This window comes from Abramis brama (assembly GCF_963993115.1).
Source record: "Abramis brama genome assembly, chromosome: 7".
NCBI lineage: Eukaryota > Metazoa > Chordata > Actinopteri > Cypriniformes > Leuciscidae > Abramis > Abramis brama.
The window spans coordinates 21286463-21305569 of record NC_139969.1 but is presented as its reverse complement, the minus strand read 5'-3'; the positions used below and the strand labels follow the sequence as shown (position 1 = coordinate 21305569).

The window sequence follows — 19107 nt, the reverse complement described above, 5'->3', positions numbered from 1 at the left end:
CGGCTCGCTTTGCTTTTCGCTCCGTTTTCCATTGCAGATAGTACCTCCACAATACTACTGGTCGTCATAGCGACGCCGCAGGAAACTGCCGTGACTTAATCTTTTACGCGAGACGCGCGAGACACACCCGCTACCCACACACACAGGACAATGGAGGAAATCGAGTGTATGATGTTTTTGGATGTTTTGGTTTTTGCTGTTTTTTATTCAGGATACTCCGTCTGGCGCGTGCAATGATGACGCAGTGAATAGTGACGATTCTCTCTGACCAATCAGCAGTCTGCCATGTTTTCACGTCACATTTTAGTATCGCCTCAGCTCGCTCAGAACCTCGCCGGAGGTGGTACGAAAAAAAGTACCTGGAAGCAGGTACAGGTACAACTTTTACACAATGGAAAACCAAACAGAGCCGAGCCGAGTCGAGTCGAGGCGGGCCGAGGCGAGCTGGTACTGTGTAGTGGAAAAGCGCCATTAGACCTTGGTGAAGGGTATAATTGCTGTGATCTTTTTAACTGTAAGGAGAGGCCTATGAACTCCTTGTGAGTCTTGAAGCTGATTTCTGCATTTGAAGCTACCAACTATCTTCAGTAAAACTTTTCTTCAATTGACTGCACTCCTGACTCCGGGTCTTCATTAATCTTATCTGGTTCTTTATCTGTATTATCCCCTTACAATAGTAACATCATTAGCACTTGTGCATAATCTTTGTTTCCGGCGATGACATGCCCACACAAACAAAAATCATATCAGTTTTGACTAGTCCAAACAAATGACAAAATGCACAGCAAAAATACAAAATACAAAATAGAGACTGAACACTTTTTGTAGGTTTGTTTATTAATATCAAGATGACAAATCTGAGGTTGTAAAATATTTTAATTTACAAGGCTTTCATGATGTGAATGAATGTTCACCCACTGCAACTGAAGCATAAATCAAAATGTTAATGTTTCATTGTTCAACACACATACCTCAAATCACAAGCTGTTATTGAGCACACTGAGAACACTCAAAAAAAGAAAAAGAAAAAAGTAAACCATTTCTACAAATGGGTAGTAACCTGGAAAACTGAGATCCTACAGAGCTTTCATTTTGATAGGTAATGCCTTTAAAGTGCCAAAACATCAACACAATATATTCCCCATAGTCCACGCTTATCAAATTTGAAAAATGAGAAACCCATAGTAAATGAGTTAGAGCAATAATCACAACTTTAACAGAGAAAACCAAATCTATGAGACCCCAATTCCTTTGGATGTTAGATTGACTAAATGTTAGACTGATCCAGATTGACCTTTGACGGAAGGGGTCCCGCTTCCTGCTCCTCCACCCCAGGAGATCTGATGATCACTAGAGAAGACTGCAGATAAGGGGTCAGTTTCGTGTCCTTCATGTACTCCATATCCCCATTTATGCTTAGCTTCTGTTGAAAGGATGAGAATGTGTGAAACAGTTGGTTAAATGGAACTGACTAAGAAATGTGATTGGCTAAGAAACGTGAAGTAGTTTACCTCAGCGGGGACATACTGCTCAACAGCAGTGGACACTGTGGCACAACAGATCCAGATCAGAACAAAGACAGACAGAACCAGAGTGGTGGTCAGGATCCAGCTAGGCAACCACGGGTTCCTACCAGTACACAAGATCATGATGGTTTATATTCAACAAGGCCAACAGATTGCGAATAATAAGAGATCAAGATGTGCCCAACCTTGAAAGGCAGTTGAAGAGCTTGTAATCGTCATCAGAGTTGCTTCTATCAATGAACATGTCTCTGTCTCTCTCCTGAATGAAGCTCCTAGGGTAGTCTTTATAGACAGGGCTTTTCATCCCCTGATCTACAACTATTAAAAAAAACAAGGGGTGCTATATTAGTATTGTGATCTTAAAACTTGTATTAACCCTGTGAAGTATATTAAATAATAGTCAGAAAAATCGAAAGTTTACTTAACCTTTAGACAATGTAAATGTTTTTTTTGCTGAGTATCAAATTTAAACCATCAGGCTTTTATCGCTCATATATTATGATATAGGAGAAAATGGAGCTCATACTTATCACTTTAATGATGATAAAATAACAAATAAACGTTCCTCAAATATCTGTTGTATCATATTTGATACATGCACTTTAACATGATTTTTTCTAAAAATAATAAATGGATAATTAAGTAAAGCTAAGGGTATGTATACATGACAACGATGTACTAAAAACGGAAAGGCCTTATCAATATTGTCAAAACGATCCCTCTTCACACGGATCCACGACAATGACTAAAAACGCTGTATTCTGCTGCCAGGCCAGTAGATGGCGATGTTACTTTTGTAAAGAAAAACTCCACGCCTATAGACTGAACATGCAATACGCATGTGCATGACGTCACCTTTTTCACAAATTCATGTTTTAGTAGTTTACACGGAGATGATAACACTACCGTTTTCAAAAACGCCGCTGTCGTGTAAATGAACGGCCAAAACGCATAACAAGTTTTCCATTTTTAGTTGAAAATGGTGTAGTGTAAAAGCCCCCTAAGTTGCTTCAGTCCAGTAAATGTTAATCTTGAAATATTACTAATATAAAAGTTCTTCTTACATTTACTTTATAAAAATCATTTCACAGCAAAACGACATCTGTTCCATGACCTGAAGGGGGCTATCTATCAATTATCTATCAATCAGACGACAGAAGGCATGTAGTAGATTGTGTGCAAAAAGTTGATCATGTTGATAAATCAGAGGCCTTAAAACTGTTGCTTTATAGGGTTAAGAGAAGGATGCTAAGAGGCTGTAGTGGAAAGTGACACGTTTAAGTCAGGACCTTTGCTGGCCAATCATGGCTTTCATTACATATTTACATACTTCATTACATAATTTCTTAATAGAGCAGTCTGTAATTTCTGTGACACTAGCAGCTTCAAACAGAACTGCAACATTTTCTAAGAGGTTTCACAAATAAGGTTTCATTTTGAATTTCATTTTGAATTAAAATGCCATAGCTGGATCTTCTGGTTATAGTATTTTGGACTTTTCTCTGTTACATATTTTCAATGATTTAGTCTGCTTAAGCTCCACCCCTTTCTTACAATCGACTGTGATCTCGCATTCAGATCTGGCTCCGTCCAAGCAACAACTGATGTATATAACCTGACCTACATTTTTTTTCTTTTCTGGAAATCTATTTCACTCCGATGTACGTGACAATACAAAAGAAAGGATCTGCTAATTCTGTTACATTGTGACTTTAAACTAGTATGATATTATCCCCTGGTTTCACAGAAAAGGCTTAGACTAAGCAGGATTAGGCCTTAGTTCAATTAATACATTTAAGTAGCTTTTATTAAGTCCCTTAGAAAACAGTACTGGTGTGCATCTTGAGACAAACCAATGGCACTGATATATTAAGATGCATCTGTACACGTAGGTTTCAGTTAAAAGAGCTCATACATGGGTTTACGCCTTGTCTGTGAAACTGGGGGTAAATTGCAAGAATGTTTGAGCTTTTTAAACTGAAAGCAACTTGTACTGACATATCTTAACATATGTCAGTGCCATTGTTTTGTCTCAAGATGCACACCAGTAATGTTTGTTTCTAAGGCAACTTAAATGTCCTAATTGAACTAAGGCCTAATCCTGGTTTAAAGTATGAAAACAAATAAAATGGTTTATGAAGTGTGACACTTTCCACATCTTGCTTATTAATCAGAGCGGAAAGCATAAGCGTGTTATGTGCAGTGCTCACAAGTGCTCTGTGACTCTTCGGTCTCGTCTGTCTGGAATTCAAACTGAGGGATAAACTGAACTTGCGGCTCAGACTAGAAAAGAGAGAAGAGCACATATTGATCATTGGCACAGAAATAAGCTTTACTACTTTATACCAGAGATGCCCAAACTTTTTACTATGAAGGGCTAAATATCAAAATCGACTACAGGCTGGTGGCTTAAAAATAAAGCGGAACATTATATTTAACTATATATATATATAAAAAAAATCTAATTCACTTATATATTACTTATATTTCAATACAAAAAAATAAAAATAAACAAATAGATTAGAAATTGAGATGCTCCAATGGTTTCCCCACCTTGTGATATGGCATGGCAGGCCAAACTGGTTTGGGCATATCTGCTTTATACACTAGTACCTCCTTATGAATACAGTCTAATTATATATATATATATATATATATATATATATATATATATATATATATAAAGTTTCATATAACATTATCACCACATTACCTGGAAAATGACTACTTTGCCATCATCTGCTTGGAGATAAAATGTCCAGGATGAGGTGATGAAGCTGTGGGCTTGGCTCATCATGTCTTCCCAGAAACCCCTCACCAAAGTCAGCGGGTATAGGAGATGGATTCTGGGCATCATCATCAACAACTTCATACCCGGAAAAAAACAAGAAACATATAGTGACTTCAAAAAGCACCTTGGTGACATGCAATTAGAATTGCTCATGGAATGACTATGAGCATCAAAAGCAATTATTGACATATGTTCTTCACACCTGCTCCATCCTTTGTTCTGCAAATGGCTGTTGGCTCTGGCATCCGAGATTGCACGCGTAGCGCTCATCTGATTGGCTGTAGGCTTCACGACAGGCTGCAGGAAGTCAAACACACTCAACTGGTTGCATAACAAATACACTGTTATCAACATAGAGCAAAGCGAATCCTTTAAGGATTCAGACAATACTTTAATATTACCTGACTCGCATTCAGATTGGGTTTCGTTGAGATCCTTGCTGTCACCCACAAACTGACAGATGGAGAAGAGACGGCACCCTCTCTGACAGGCGTACAGCGCCTCCTCCTATTACAAAAACAAACAGGCCAAAAAGCAAATAGACCAGTTCCGCTTAGACCGTTGTTATTGCCGTACAAATTATTTAACTTTACAAACACAAGCTACAATGCACAAGCTCATAATAAGACAAACTAACAAATGGTTGAAAATGTTAATTGCGTTTCTTTGTCCGTAAACAAACTCACCCGTGGATAAGTGTGCAAACTGTAAGTCATTTGACATGTTTTATGACAAGACGCAGTGTTTCCCAAAACACCATCGAAGACCTCGGAAGATGCTGAGGAGCTCGTAAGTATGCAGCAAAAGCTTAACAAAATCCCGCAGGACTTTATAGCACTCATTTTTGTGAATGACCAAACATCGACTGAAAGATTCTTCCTTGTTTGTGTACCTGCAGAAATGTCGCGAGAATAACGCGAATGCACTTCCTAGTTAACGTTAGTTACAAGGCGCAGGCGCCGTGAAGGAATTTCATGAGCATAAGGGGACCGTGGAAAAACAAAAACACTGTAAAAATGTAATAAATAATAAGATTAATTATACTAACTAAATAGTTTATTAAAATATGGATTCAAATTAAGATTTTTAAAAAATATATATATAAATAAAATAAATTACATTTTAGAATTAGAATGCAAATGTAATTGAAACTAAATATTTTCCCCACATTTATATTATTTTTTCAGTCTACACATACAAATATATACAGTATATACATACAAATACAAATATATTTTTATATTCTTCTCCCCTTGAGCAACAATGATCATATTTGGTCATCTAAGATTGAAAACCTCTGGTTTAGAATTAAATTTAAAGACTTAAAATTGGTCCGTTATTTAAATACACTAGGTTTAAGACTTTAAGACTGTTTATTTGAGATGCATGCAAGAGCAAATACTAAGGCATTTCAGAGAGTCACATAAATTGTCTTTATTGAAAAGCAAACATCTATACAACTGAAACTTACACTATTTTAATTTAAGTCAGTTTCAAGGAATCTAAAAACAATGACAAAAAAAAAGAAAAAAAAAAAAAAAAGAAAAAAAGAATAAGACAATAGTTTTTGTGTTGAAGGAAGATTTCCCCAACCACTGCAGTTATTTTCTCTTCGGACATTTGGAACATCAAAGGAAGCTCCTAAATGACATTATAAAACACCCAATAGATGACCCTTGAACACTGTTCTTGTGCCAATGTGAGTGAGCTTCAAAACAAGGGTGGGTTAAAGAGGGAATGTCCCTCACACTGATTTACAGGACAAATTTGAGGCACAAAAGACAACCCAGGCATATTTTCATAGCCAGAAGTCTCAGTGTTTGCTTTTTTTGGATTTCTTGTGAGAACGGTGAGGCGATCGTGACCGAGATCTGGATTTCTTTGAGGATTTTTTAGGCGTTCTTGATCTGGACCTACGCGACCTCTTAGGTGTTCTTGGTGGTGAAGGAGACCTAAAATCATTTAAAAAAACGATACAGATTATTACATTCAGCTTAGTTCCATAAACATGCTTGTAATGACAACGACACCACAACACACAGGATTGAGTTTTATGCTGCAACGATGAAGAGATGAAATCATTTACCTTTTCGAAGACTTGCGGTTACTGTCTCTCGGAGAGTCTTTATAAGACAATCGAGAGCTGTCTTTTGTATAGGATCTATCAGAGCGCTCAGATCGTGGTGAGGGCGACCTGCCGCGCCTACTGCTGCTACTTCGGGTGGGGCTGGGGGAGGGACTGTGTCTCCGTTTTCTGTAAACAAACAATCTTAAATGCATTCAGAGTTCTCCATTTCTGAAAGACATTTACTCATTTGCTGAAGGAGCTTCAGGGTCTTATGCAGGGATCTTACTTTTCTTTTCTGCCTGGTGTGGAGTCATCTTTGTCCTTCTCTTTGTGGGACACATCAGATTTATCTTTGTCTTTTCTTTCTTTTTCTTTTTCTTTCTCTTTGTCTTTCTCCGTCTCTTTCTCCTTCTCCTGAACAATGTCCAAAAAAAAAAAGTATGGTTTCAAACAAAATAAAAGGACTAAAATGAATGTCAAAAACAATTAAGCTGATACTAACCCGCTGTAGTAACTTGTCCCGGTAAAGCTCTACTTGCTCTTGAATACTCTGTCCAGATTTTTTGGGTCGTTTTCCAGATTCAAGCTCGTCTTGAAACTTCATGACTTTAAGCTGTAACACAGACAAAGAAAAACATGACTGAGATCTCTAAAAGCTTCAAGAATGTGAAGCATTATGTTTAGTACACTTATTAGCATTTAGGTATACCTCAATTTCTCGAAGTTTGGCACGTTTCTCTTCGCTCATCTCAAAAAATTTAGCAGACTTTGAATCATATTCTTCTCTAACGGGATTACTGTAGGACTGCTGCTCTGCAGCACTGGAAGCTCTGAGAGTGTCTTTACTTTCAGTTTCACGTGTTGAACTATGACAAGAAAGTGAAAATTAGATCAAAACTGCATGGCAAATGTATTGGTGATTTTTGTGATTACTATAAGAAATTTTAGAAATCACTTTATAGAGATTCAATTTAATATTTTAAAATTGAGCTTAACAAGAAAAAATTATCAGTACAGACATTTCTAAGACGTTTGCATGTCCTTTAACATTTAATAATCATGAGTTTCCCAAGCCTAGTAGAACTAGGAAAATGTACCTTGATTTACTTTTCTCAGATTCATCTGGCAGATCAAAGATTTCCCATTTTGACGTGGTTACAGCTAAAAATAGAGAAAAATAAATGTTATGTGTACAGGGTGGATGAGGTAACTAAGGTTTAGATGATGTGATAAACGTAATCTGGACTAACCTTGAGCTTCCAAAGCAGCACCATCCACTGCCTCCCATTTTGACGGAGCGACCTTAAAACCTGGTTTTTGATCAACTAAAGAAGAAAAGAAAAAGTCCTGACATTTTTTCCTAAACAAATTTCTTTTAGAACATCTGCCATGACATATAGCAATTCTAATGTAATTGTAAAGTATATTCTTTTCGATATTGGAATAGAGTGATGTGTTAAGTCTATTAAGTGGGAGTTGAGTGTATGAAAGGTAAAATGAGTAAGTAAATAAACAATGTTGTCAGCATTCTTACAAGGAATACCATCCAGATCATCATCTGTTCCCTTGATGGGCATTCCATCCAGGTCATCGAGTGGTGCGCCATCAATTGGCGCTCCATCGATGGGCATGCCGTCAACATCATCGAAAGGAGCGCCATCCAGCTCTTCCTCCACAATAGGAGCACCATCAATGTCCTCAGTCCTTTCTGGCAGCTGAGGTGAAGTGAAAACGCAATAAACATCCAATCATTCAATCCATGCTGAGATGAGTTGTGACAACTCAAATCTTATCACTGACAACCTATGAAATATAACTCAATCAGCCAATCTCTACCAAACTAACCTCGGGCACCAGTTCTTCAATCTCCTTTTCAGGATCGAGACTGACGAGTCCCAGGAAAATGTTTTGAAGTTTAATCAGGAACGGATCAGGATACACTGCCCAGTCTTCCCATGCACGGAAACAGGACATTACTCGTTGCTGTGAGGACCAAAATTGAGAAACGTCAAATCCAGATAGTTAACTTTATTATAAAACCAGTATGGGTTAAAAATTTGAGCCGAATGGCGCACCTTAAAATTCTCTGATTGTAAATGACCCTGTATTGTCTTATAAGTGGCATTTAGGTCAGAAAATATCTGACAAAGTTTTGTTTCAAAGCTGTAAAAGAATAAAAGACAAACACATTAAAAAGAAGACAAACAAGAACTAATACCTTGATTGCGCACTTTAAAATAATTGTTAAACTTACAATTTTCTGTAATAAGAGGCATTAGCAACTTTTGCTGAGGAGTTATACAGCACATCTGACACCAAATATAACCTTGCAATCTGAGGGAGGACAGAAATGCAGATGTAAACAAAAGTGATGAATGAAACAAAAATCAATCAAAATTGTCAATCTTAATTCTACAGTACAAATTAACCTTCTTTGGCAGAGGTGTTTTAAGTATGGACAGAGACTCAGCAATGCATTCCACTATTTCCTCAGCAGCATCGGCATGCGTGAGGCAGAAAAACATGCCGTCAGCTATGTCGCTCTTCCTCGGCGTGAGACCTCGGAGTAACTCCTCCAGTTTATCCCTCTCGCTGCAGCAGACGAGAGTATTTAGTACACACAACCAACAATACTGAATACAACCAAAAAACTGGTAGCATCACACTAGAAGAATTCAAGATCTCCATGGAATCCATTAAGACAGATTTCAATACTAAGACATACTCGTCTTTCAAGGTGCCCTTCTTGCCACTTTCTTCATCATCATCATCATCGCGCTCCTCCTCTTCAGGAGTACCATGTAAATAAGGGTTGAGAGGCGGTGGTCGCCAGAAAGAGCCGTTCTTAAACATTCTAAAGTCTTCCGTTTTCCATTTTGTAGGAGATTCGCCCTATGAGTGGACATTTTGAAATTTTATGTCTGGACATTTCAATAAAGTTTTTTGAAAAAATCATAAAAATAAATAAGACTAACCTGTAATATGGTGTATAACTTCCACCGGTAATAAACATGAGCTGGACTTTGATTTTCAAATAAAAATCTGTAGAATACAAACAAATTCTGAATACATAATCAAGACAAGTACAGTTATAAAAATCACTACTGTCTGACTTAAATCACTTAAGATCTTTTCTTCCATATTGTGACTTGTATCTAACCGAAACACTGAATTATTGAGAAAAAAAATTTAGGGTGGGGATTTCTATTAATTGGTTGCAGATTGGATGGAGGCAGATGTAAATGCGAGAGTGCAGTCGATTGTAAGAAAGGGGCAGAGTTTAAGCAGACAATGATTGGAGAAGTCTGTCATTTTACTGGAAGATATAGTTATGACATTTTATTTTTAAATTATGAAGTCAAATTGTTTCTTAAACATGCATGTGCAAAATAGATGGGATGAATTTTCATTTCACGCCTTGAAGTAAAAAAAAAAAGTAGCCTGCTAGCCTCATTCATAAATATGCACTGACCTGTAGAGTGGATTATTGATCTCTCTGTTCATGATCATGGCTTCAAACATGGGACCCTCACGCACAACAAACTCGATCATTCGATGGATGAGAGAGAGCAAATTCCTACGAGAAAAACACAGTTAAAGCGAAACAGATTCAGCGCCATCAACAGCCACACCTAAACAAATGCTACTGATACATTATGACATTTGATGAAATGCAACATCCTTGCACTTACTATCCATGAGTCTATTGACATGTTTGAGTTTTTAACATTTAAAACTGACTGGCAGTCTAACAGCTTGTAACAATCAAAACATTTCAATCCTCTCTACATCTACATCTGAGTCTCAGCCATAGCATTCTGCCCTTGTAACTTAAAACTGGACGTGCCACTGAGATACTAAATGTGAGGCCGAGTGACAGTGATTTTTCTTGCTTATTGACAATAGACAAGTGTGGATGGAGAGGGACAAAATCATGTAAGCACTTCTAGAGTCAGTTAAGATATAGGGACAACAATTGGCTTCCTGACTGGCTCGTGAAGTGGCCGATAAAATCAAGAGATGATGTTTTTCAAATGTACTGAAACACAAATCACAAGTATTGGAGCCGATCATACCAATGTCAGGCAATCATTCTGTATACTTTCCCCAATCCATCCTGTGACGCTTTTCTGGTCCCTCGCTGCTGCAGACAGTTCAACTTGTGCTGCTCACCAAGGCCAATGTCAAAGGTCACTGAGACTACGGGGATTGGGTGTTGCTTTTGTGCCATGATACTGGGGCAGTTAAAGTGAGCAATAGCCAGAGGGCTGTTTTTTGTGTAACTGACACTAGGTGAATGTTTATTGTGTAGTGTTTTAGTTGCTAAATTAGTATTGCTGTAATGAATAACATCTGATGTAGCATGTCTGATTAAACCTGAGCCACTCTCTCAAAATCCAGTGGAAGCATGCCGTAACGCTAACATCTGAAACAGTTCTGTTTAAAAGGAGGCTCTACAAACACCAAACAGCATTCATTCAAAATGTACACTACTGTTCAAAAGTTTGAGGCTGGTAAGATTTTTCAATGTTGTTGAAAGAATTTCTTATGCAAGATAAAGTAAAACAGTAACATTAAGAAATAATACAATTTCAAATAACATTTCTATTTTAATATATTTAAAATGTAATTTATTCCTGTGATGGCAAAGTTGAATTTTCATCATCATTACTCCAGTGTCACGTGATCCTTCAGAAATCATCCTAATATGTTGATTTACTGCTCAAGAATCACTTATAATCAATGTTAAAAACAGTTTTTTAATGGAAACCACATTTTCTTTAGGATTCCTCGACAACTAGGTTAACAAAAAACAACAACATTTATTCAAAACAGAAATCTCTGCAACTTTATAAATGTCTTTATCACTACTGACTGACCTCAAACTTTTGAACAGAACCAAAACGATAAACCCACATAACTCTCTGTACTAATATGACCTTCACTATCTGAGCAGTATGATGCAAACCCTTTGTAGAGAAATGCAATGCATGTGTGTGATTTGTATTGTTAGTAGCTGCTCCTGATTTTCATGCAAGGCCTCAACTATTGCTCACTCAAACCAGCCTCTGGTAGCATGGATATGGCCAATCTTTCAATCTACAGAGATGGGATAAGTTCTCTACATTTCATAAGAATTTGGAAAAAAAGAAAAACATGTACCTTTCTGTTGGGATAACCACTTTGACTATGGCTTGCGACAGAGTCTGGATATGAAGTCACATCAGATAATAAACATAGAATATATGTGAGTATTGTTAAAAAGAAACAAGCATAACACTAAATGCAACATATACTCCTACAACAACAAACGTGTTCTACGGTGTCAGTTTTAAAACTTGACTGAACACATTCCTTAGAGAAAGAGGCAGTGAAATCATACACAATCTACATTCATAATATATTTTTAAAAAGTCTCTTTACATTTCTTTCAAGCAGACAGTATCAAAGGAGAACAGTTTTATCTTAACTTGCATTCAAAACCTATAAAACGTCTTGTGCAATGACAATGAGTAATCTACACTTCAAAACACTTACCGGTACAATCAGCATGGTACACATATAATGTCATTTATACGATTTTTACCAAAAAGGCTAATTTAGTCAAATTGCACAATTCTATGAACAAAAACTTTTCACAAAAAGCTAGATGAAAAACATCTGCACTTCTTCCACACACACAAATAAAATGCATATAAACAAACATTACTAAGAAAGTAATTTACCCTAACTACATTTATGACCATGCTAACCAAAATCTTTTTGTCCCACGTATGCCAAGTTACCTTCTCAAACTCCTCTTTGCACTTCGGAGGGGGAGGCATTGAAGCGTTGGGGTTCTTCAGCCTCTCTTTGGGCTGGGCATTGAAGGGCAGACCGGAGGGTGGAGGTGGGAGGGTGTGCTCCATCATTGAAGGTGGAATGTATATTGGGTGAGGAGGAATTGGTACACCTTTGCCCCATCCCAGTTTCATTTCAAAATTCATTATCATTTTGCCTGAAATGGTCAGCATTTGCCAAATTATTCATTAGTGTCAAGAGGGAAACAATAAACACAAAGTGATTATAAAGAATGCATAGATTTTAGTGGTTGACCGAGTTACATTTTTTTAATGGCCAATGCTGAAATCTTAAGCCACTTTTCCTTTTCCACTTTTTGGTAAGGAATGGTTATAATTATATATTCACTTGAGTTTGGTTTGGCACGGCACAATTTCTCCGCCTGGAATTCTTATTCAGCTAACCGTGCTGGTAGAATGCATGTATTGACGTCGCCACTCAGGATTGATCACTTGTCTGTTGCCAGTTTCTCTGTAGCTGGCCAAGCATGCTATTTGAGCGAAGTAAACAAGTTAATAATAGAAATATCCGATCATCCTTCATAAAACGGTAGCTATTTACATCTTATATCGTCTGTAAACTCTTGCTCTTTACATTTCAAAAAGATCCGTTGTCAACCCCAGTGGAAATCAAACCATATCCGTACCGGCTGGGCCGGATTGGCACGGAATGGAACAGTAAAGCAAGAAGAATGGTTTGGCCCAACGGTGGAAAAGTGGCTTTAGAGAGCAGGGTGGCAGACGGCCGATATAGAGCTGATATAGGCCTATATATCATCTCACTTTTTAAAGATAGTAAATAACACATGTATTATTTCTACAATTAAATTAGTTATTTTACATAATATTTTACAAACAGTTATCGGCCAAATAAAAAACCTTATTTGCCGATGTCAAGAAAAAGGAGCAAAACAGCATCCAATTTATCATGTTATATTGGTTGACCACTAACAGATCTGAATAAGAATTTATTTACCATTTAAATGTTTAAGTGCGCGTTCAGCATCTCTTCTCGTCATGAAGGCTACAAAACCACAATTCCTTTCTCTGGCCCTTTCCTCATCAGTCCTGGGCCACATAATTTTCACACTGGCTAATGGACCATAGCGACCGAATTCCTGACAGAGCATCTCCTCGTTCATCTAGAGGGTGAAAGAGCAGTTTTAGAATGGACATTTTTGTGCTTGAGACCTAACAATAATCACCAGGGAAAAAAAGATCAGCTACCTGAGGATTTATGTTCCCCAAATACAGATTTGTAGTTGTAGGATCACCAACGTCATGAGAGCCAGGAGCTGAATCATCCAAGACTGAAAAAAAAAGAAGCTTTGAATAACAACTGACGTTTTACCATCCCTTCTTCCATGATGGGATACATAAACAGCAAAAAGGCCATTGCATTACACAGTATATAAAACAAAATTACCACTGGACGGACGGTTTCTTCGTGAAGAACCATCCGCTAAAAGCAGAAGAAAAGCAGTGTGAATTTTGTTTCCTGAATCTGAAAGCGTATACACTGCTGAATTGTGGCAGTGGCCGAGACATGTGGGAGGGGCACAAACTTGACTGGGTCTGACACCATGAGTGAACATGTTTTGATGGGAAAAACAAGAAAGAACTTACAGGATCGCTTTCCTTCCATTGTGGGAAGAGGCTCAAAACGACTGACTCGGCCCTTCAACCTGTGACGCTCATCACGCTCCTCCTGTATCCTACAAAAAAAAAAACATAGCATTACATTTGAGATCATCATATTAAAGGTGCTGTCATTAGTTAAATAAGAATGCAAAGAACACCTACTGTTTCAGTTCTTCTTTGAAGAGTTCAAGGTTGCTCTTTTTCTTTTCTTTATCCCCCTTCTTCGATGCCTAGGCAATATAATAGAAAAAGAACAGGTAAATAACAAAAAATAGATTGTTTTTTTTTTAAATAATGTTAAATGAAAATAAATGACAAGACTCACATTGCGTTTATCTATTGTTAAAAACTGTGGAGGAGTATCCAAAGGTAAAAAACTTTTAGCCTCCAAAACTCTTGACTTCGGTTTGTAGAGCTTTCCTTTCTTTTCATCGACTGCCGCTTCCTCTGTAATGGATACGTCACACAGATATTAAAGCAGGGACAATTAAGAGGAATGTATATAAAAATTGGCCATTTTGCATAATTTGAAAGAAAATGCAAAGTAACTTTATATATATCATTCAAAAGTTTGGTATTGTGGAAATTATTTATTAGAGATTCCTAATTTTAAAACACTAAGTCATAAAATTTCCATTTCAAATGAATGCTGTTCTTTTGATCTTTCCATCCATCAAAGAATACTGAAAAATATCTATCATGGTTTTAAAAAATAAATAAAAAATAAGCAGCACAACTGTTTTCAAAACATTGATAATAAGAAATGTGTCTGACCAGTAAATCAGCATACTAGAATGATTTCTGAAGGATCATGTGACACTGAAGACTGGAGTAATGATGCTGAAAATTCAGCTTTGCCATCACAGGAATAAATCAGACTTTAAAATATATTCAAATAGAAAATTTGTTATTTTAAATTGAAATAATATTTTACAATATTATTGTTTTTACTGTATTTTGATCAAATAAATGCAGCATTGGTGAGCATAAGAGACTTTTCAAAAAGTCTTGTCAAAAACCAAACTTTTGAATATATATATATTTTATAAATGATAAAGAGAAAAAAACCCTTATGGTCACTGCAGCAACATCCACATGATAATCCTACCTTTAGTGGCATTAGCAATCCCACCCCGTACAAACGTCTTCACTTTTCCTTCACCTCCCTCAAACGCAGCGAGAAATTCTTCGTAGATCTCCGCAGCTGCCCTTTCATCCTCCTGTGAGAAATCACAGATTGCAAAAGTGGAATAATGTGGAATTATGTTAAACTTGTGAGATTTATTGGGATGTGACAGTTACCAATGTGTTTATGTTCTGTGCATTTATAATACTGCTTTTTGGTCTAACTGTAATATGTACTATCAATTGTGCATTTGTGAATATGAACAAGATAACTGACTATAATGCAGTGAAATTCTAAAATTTCTAACATTAATTACAATATTGATACACTAAGAAAAGTGCCACAGAGTAATTTTCACTGAAGATTGACTGGACTGGGAAGAATTTTTGCAAATCAGTGTCATTATAGGGGATCAGTAAAATGCAAGTCAGTTAATACTGAATTTTGCATCTTAAAGAGATAAATCATCCTAAAATGAAAATGAAGTCATCGTTTACTCACCCTGGAGTTCTTTTAATGCTGTATACCCTATCTAAAAAAAATGTCCCACTTAGATCGAACATATAATGGCGGTAAATAGCAACCAGCATCAAGATTTTTTTTTTTTTAAGACACAAAAGTATCACAGAATGATCCCATGTGACACGCACCGTACATTCCAAGTGTCCTGGGGGTATACGAAAGTATGCAAATCGAAATGTAATGTATTATTTAATGAAAATCCTGACCTTGGCTGCTGGTCTTCTCTGTGCAGTTACACGACGTGCGCGTTCGTGAGACTCTATTAGCACCGCAGTTCACTCCCTCTCGCCCAGAAAAGGCACACAAGTTTTAAGAAATCTATATTAACAAAAACACGACATGAAATACAACCCTTGTGCCTTCTCTGAGGGGAATATATCTGTTGTGTTTGTCGTAACAGCAAGTTATTGCGTTCACATCTGTCAACTGTCATTTTGACTGTCATCTGACTGACAAACAAAGATTTCAACTCAGTGAAGAAGGTACACACATACTTCTTTGGGATTTCTAAGAGTTGTATTAATGTCGCGTTTTAATTCATCTTGATTTCTCTCAACTTGTGTGCTTTTTCTGGGACAGTTGGAGTGAACTACGGCGCTAATAGAGTTTCACAAACGTGCAGTTAAGACCAACGACCAAGGTCAGGATTTTTGTCAAAGCTGCAGTCCGTAACTTTTGGCGCTCTGGCGGTTAATAAACAGAACTGCATGCGTCTTGCAGAAGAACACTGGAGCTGGAGCTACTTCTCTCTGTTTATGTCTCAGACAAGTCAAGCAGGTACTGGGCTACTCCGCAGTGGTACGAACCGTACCAGTCTAAAATATTCTGAATATAAAAATACTTATTAAAGGTGTACCATAGTGATTCAGGATAATGCAAAAACACGGTTTGGAAAATTGATTCATGATGTACTCACTAACACAAAAAAAAGTATGGACTGCAGTTTTAAATAATACATTTCTACAATACAAAAATAAGTAAATAATTCAAATGTATATGCTATACCCCCCTGAACACTTGGAATTTACCACGTGTCGTATCGGATGATTCTGTTGCGTCTTTTTTAAAACGCTTGAGTATTCACTGCCATTATATGGACCAATGTGAGCGGGACATTTTTTTATTCTCCTTTTGTGGTCCATAAAAGAAAGAAGGGCATACTGCATTAGAACAACACCAGGTTCAGTAAATGATGACTTAAAGGGATAGTTCACCCTAAAATGAAAATTAAGACTGGAAATTGAATACTCTAAAATCTTCAAATCTGACCAGATTATGAAATAACGGATGTTAAATGAAACTTTCAAGACTTCAAGTTGTTCTGAATGAAAAAAAATATATATATATTTTTTAAATCACAAAGAAACATGAGCCCCTTTCAAACATATTTGGTCCTATGACTGCTAGTTGCCAGAGCCAGTCTGCAGGTTTTGGGCAGTCAGAGTTAACAGATTTCACTGAAAGTAACAGTGTACGATTGGGCACAGATTTCATTTTTAGCTTTAGACTATGAAACCGTCCAGTCAGAGGATTTCAACCATGTTTGATATTTTGAACTGATTTTAGAACACATTGTTTTCAATTAACATGCTTCTCCTAGCAATGATCTGCACATTTCTGTGTGAGTTTGTAGTTTTCAGAATGACTTAAAAAGTCTAGTAGTGTGTGATCCTCTGTCATTTAATGTGTGATCCTCTGTCATTTAATGTGTGGTATCAGTCTGGTATTGGACCTCATCTACTTACCTTCTTCTTGAGTTCATCCTGCTCTTTCTTACTTAGTGTTCTTTTAGCAACCGCCATCTTGCCGATACTAAAGGCCTTTAATTTACTTTCCAATAAAGCCTGCATGAAAATATGAAAAGATTTAATTATACAAGTCAGCAATGACATCTCCTTCCTTAATACACAGACCTTTAGTTTTCTTGCCTAGGGTAAAAATAGATGTTAGTGCATTCCTCATATACTTTACAAAACGTATAAAAACAAAACTGCACAAAGGAAAGGAAAGGGAAAACAAGAAGGAAAAAAAAATGATGTCTATCTATCTTCGGCGATGATTTGTTTAGCTTCTGTGAAGTAAAGATGTAACTGTTTGCCATGCATAATAAGATGTGCACTTTGCAGTAACGTTAATCACCAATCACTGAAAACATCAGGACAGATGAGCTGGTGTGGCTATAACACAAATACAGACAATATGTTTATGGCACTATCTTAGCTGTTTTTCCCTTTTCTGTTGACCCTTTCACGTGGCTATAGTAAAGACGAACATTATCACGTTAGCTCGTCAAAGCAAAAGGAGCAAGTTAGCACAACTTTGAACGCGCAAATTAGATATTCACAGCGCTATATCAAGCCCATCTTCTCTATATAGCAGTACAGCGTCCATATATTAATGTAAAGATACGTTCGTGTTAGCTCTGTCAGCACACAATAACACACATTAACTTATTTCATATTCTGTGGTGGTGTCAAGAGAATTAAAAAAACATAAGATGGTCAAATGCAGCATGTATGGCAAACATATTTTAGCCCGGGGGTTTGTATTATTTTAAAAAATCTGTGCAGCCGCCGGTTTCTAGCTAACTACACTGCTAGCGAGTTAGCATCACAACCGAGCAGCTCAATGGACCTTTTTTGTATCACAGAGCGACACACCACTGAGTCAGACACAATATTATTTCGTCTTTCTTGTCATAAACAAGAAAGGTCGGCTTTAACATACTGATATGAAATGGAAAAGTCATGAAATACCTTAGAGTTGGCTTTCTGCGCCCCACCTGGCGTTTTGTCCGCCATTTTGCCAGACACTGTGCAAGCGCGTGAAGCGCGTGAAGCGCGTTCACTCTCCCAGTGTGAACGAGTCCATTTGACGTAACACTGAAGACCGACCAAGATGAGTCTGTCAATGTCTGGCATAGGCCTATGAGCACAATCTGTGTACTAGTGTATACATTATGTTAACTGTTATTGATGTACTAGACATTGAAATGTCACAGGATGCAATTTTAAAATAATTGTTTTTGTACAATGCATGTGGTACCTAGGCTAATTTAGTCTGAACATTACTATTGCAGATGATTTGCTGGTCTTAGCTGGTTTAAGATTGTCTTGCTTTTTTAAGATTGTCTCCAGCTGTTTCAAACTGATCTCACATCCTGGCCAAACTGGTGTTAAGCTGGTTTCACTCATTGACAAGCTGGTCCTAGCCTTACCAGATGAAAGCCCGACCAAAATAACACCAGCGGCTGCCACCTGCTGTGCTAAACTGGCTTGCAACAAGACATATGCTATGGGTCAATCAATATAATTTTTGCCACTGTAAATACATTTTCAGTATATGAATAGGCCTATCCAAACTTTCAGTGAAGTGCTTTAGTTCCAGCAGATTCTGTAATACAATGCTGCATAAAGTAAAAGTAGTACTAAAATATGGAAGCTCTGACCCACTCAGTATGTTACTCTAAAAAAAAGTTAATTACTAGTTAATTACATCTTTAACAGTGTGGCCTAATTAGATTACTGTGCTTCTTACTCTCTCTAAATGTATTGCATTACTTACATTAAACTTTAAAAAAAATCCCAAATCAA

At 37.1% G+C, this 19107-nt stretch overlaps 2 protein-coding genes across 3 annotated transcripts; both read right to left on the bottom strand.

The window, feature by feature from the left end:
- Positions 1-816: 816 nt before the first annotated feature.
- On the bottom strand, positions 817-5234 carry tmem59 (transmembrane protein 59). The gene is made up of 8 exons (XM_084118759.1): positions 5004-5234; positions 4719-4824; positions 4520-4614; positions 4240-4392; positions 3737-3809; positions 1712-1844; positions 1512-1629; positions 817-1423 (listed from the first exon to the last, which is right to left on the bottom strand). The coding sequence occupies exons 1-8, from the start codon at positions 5157-5159 to the stop codon at positions 1268-1270; spliced, it is 990 nt and encodes a 329-aa protein (XP_083974885.1). The 5' UTR covers positions 5160-5234; the 3' UTR covers positions 817-1267.
- A 492-nt stretch (positions 5235-5726) lies between these two features.
- On the bottom strand, positions 5727-18377 carry u2surp (U2 snRNP-associated SURP domain containing). 2 transcript variants are annotated; one of them, XM_084120030.1, is made up of 26 exons: positions 18271-18377; positions 17260-17358; positions 14975-15086; positions 14192-14313; positions 14029-14096; positions 13852-13940; positions 13652-13687; positions 13453-13535; positions 13202-13367; positions 12172-12383; positions 11549-11592; positions 9858-9962; positions 9361-9427; positions 9111-9277; positions 8815-8977; positions 8640-8719; positions 8461-8548; positions 8231-8368; positions 7920-8100; positions 7636-7710; positions 7483-7546; positions 7095-7251; positions 6888-6998; positions 6672-6799; positions 6404-6571; positions 5727-6269 (listed from the first exon to the last, which is right to left on the bottom strand). In XM_084120030.1, exons 1-26 carry the CDS (start codon positions 18313-18315, stop codon positions 6131-6133), a joined length of 2907 nt encoding a protein of 968 aa, XP_083976156.1. In that variant the 5' UTR covers positions 18316-18377; the 3' UTR covers positions 5727-6130. The 2 variants fall into 2 exon arrangements, with proteins under 2 accessions (XP_083976156.1, XP_083976157.1); XM_084120031.1 differs by lacking the exon at positions 13652-13687 and having other exon boundaries at positions 18271-18371.
- Between the last annotated feature and the right edge of the window lie 730 nt (positions 18378-19107).

Coding starts and splice junctions, on each gene's coding strand:
- tmem59 (XM_084118759.1), bottom strand. CDS start 5,159: ATGAGTGCTATAAAGTCCTGCGGGATTTTGTTAAGCTTTTGCTGCATA. Junction 4,615..4,718: donor CCAATCTGAATGCGAGTCAG/GTAATATTAAAG, acceptor GACTTCCTGCAG/CCTGTCGTGAAGCCTACAGC. Junction 4,393..4,519: donor CAGAACAAAGGATGGAGCAG/GTGTGAAGAACA, acceptor CCGGGTATGAAG/TTGTTGATGATGATGCCCAG.
- u2surp (XM_084120030.1), bottom strand. CDS start 18,315: ATGGCGGACAAAACGCCAGGTGGGGCGCAGAAAGCCAACTCTAAG. Junction 13,368..13,452: donor TGGGGAACATAAATCCTCAG/GTAGCTGATCTT, acceptor TTCACCCTCTAG/ATGAACGAGGAGATGCTCTG. Junction 8,978..9,110: donor AAGGGCACCTTGAAAGACGA/GTATGTCTTAGT, acceptor CGTCTGCTGCAG/CGAGAGGGATAAACTGGAGG.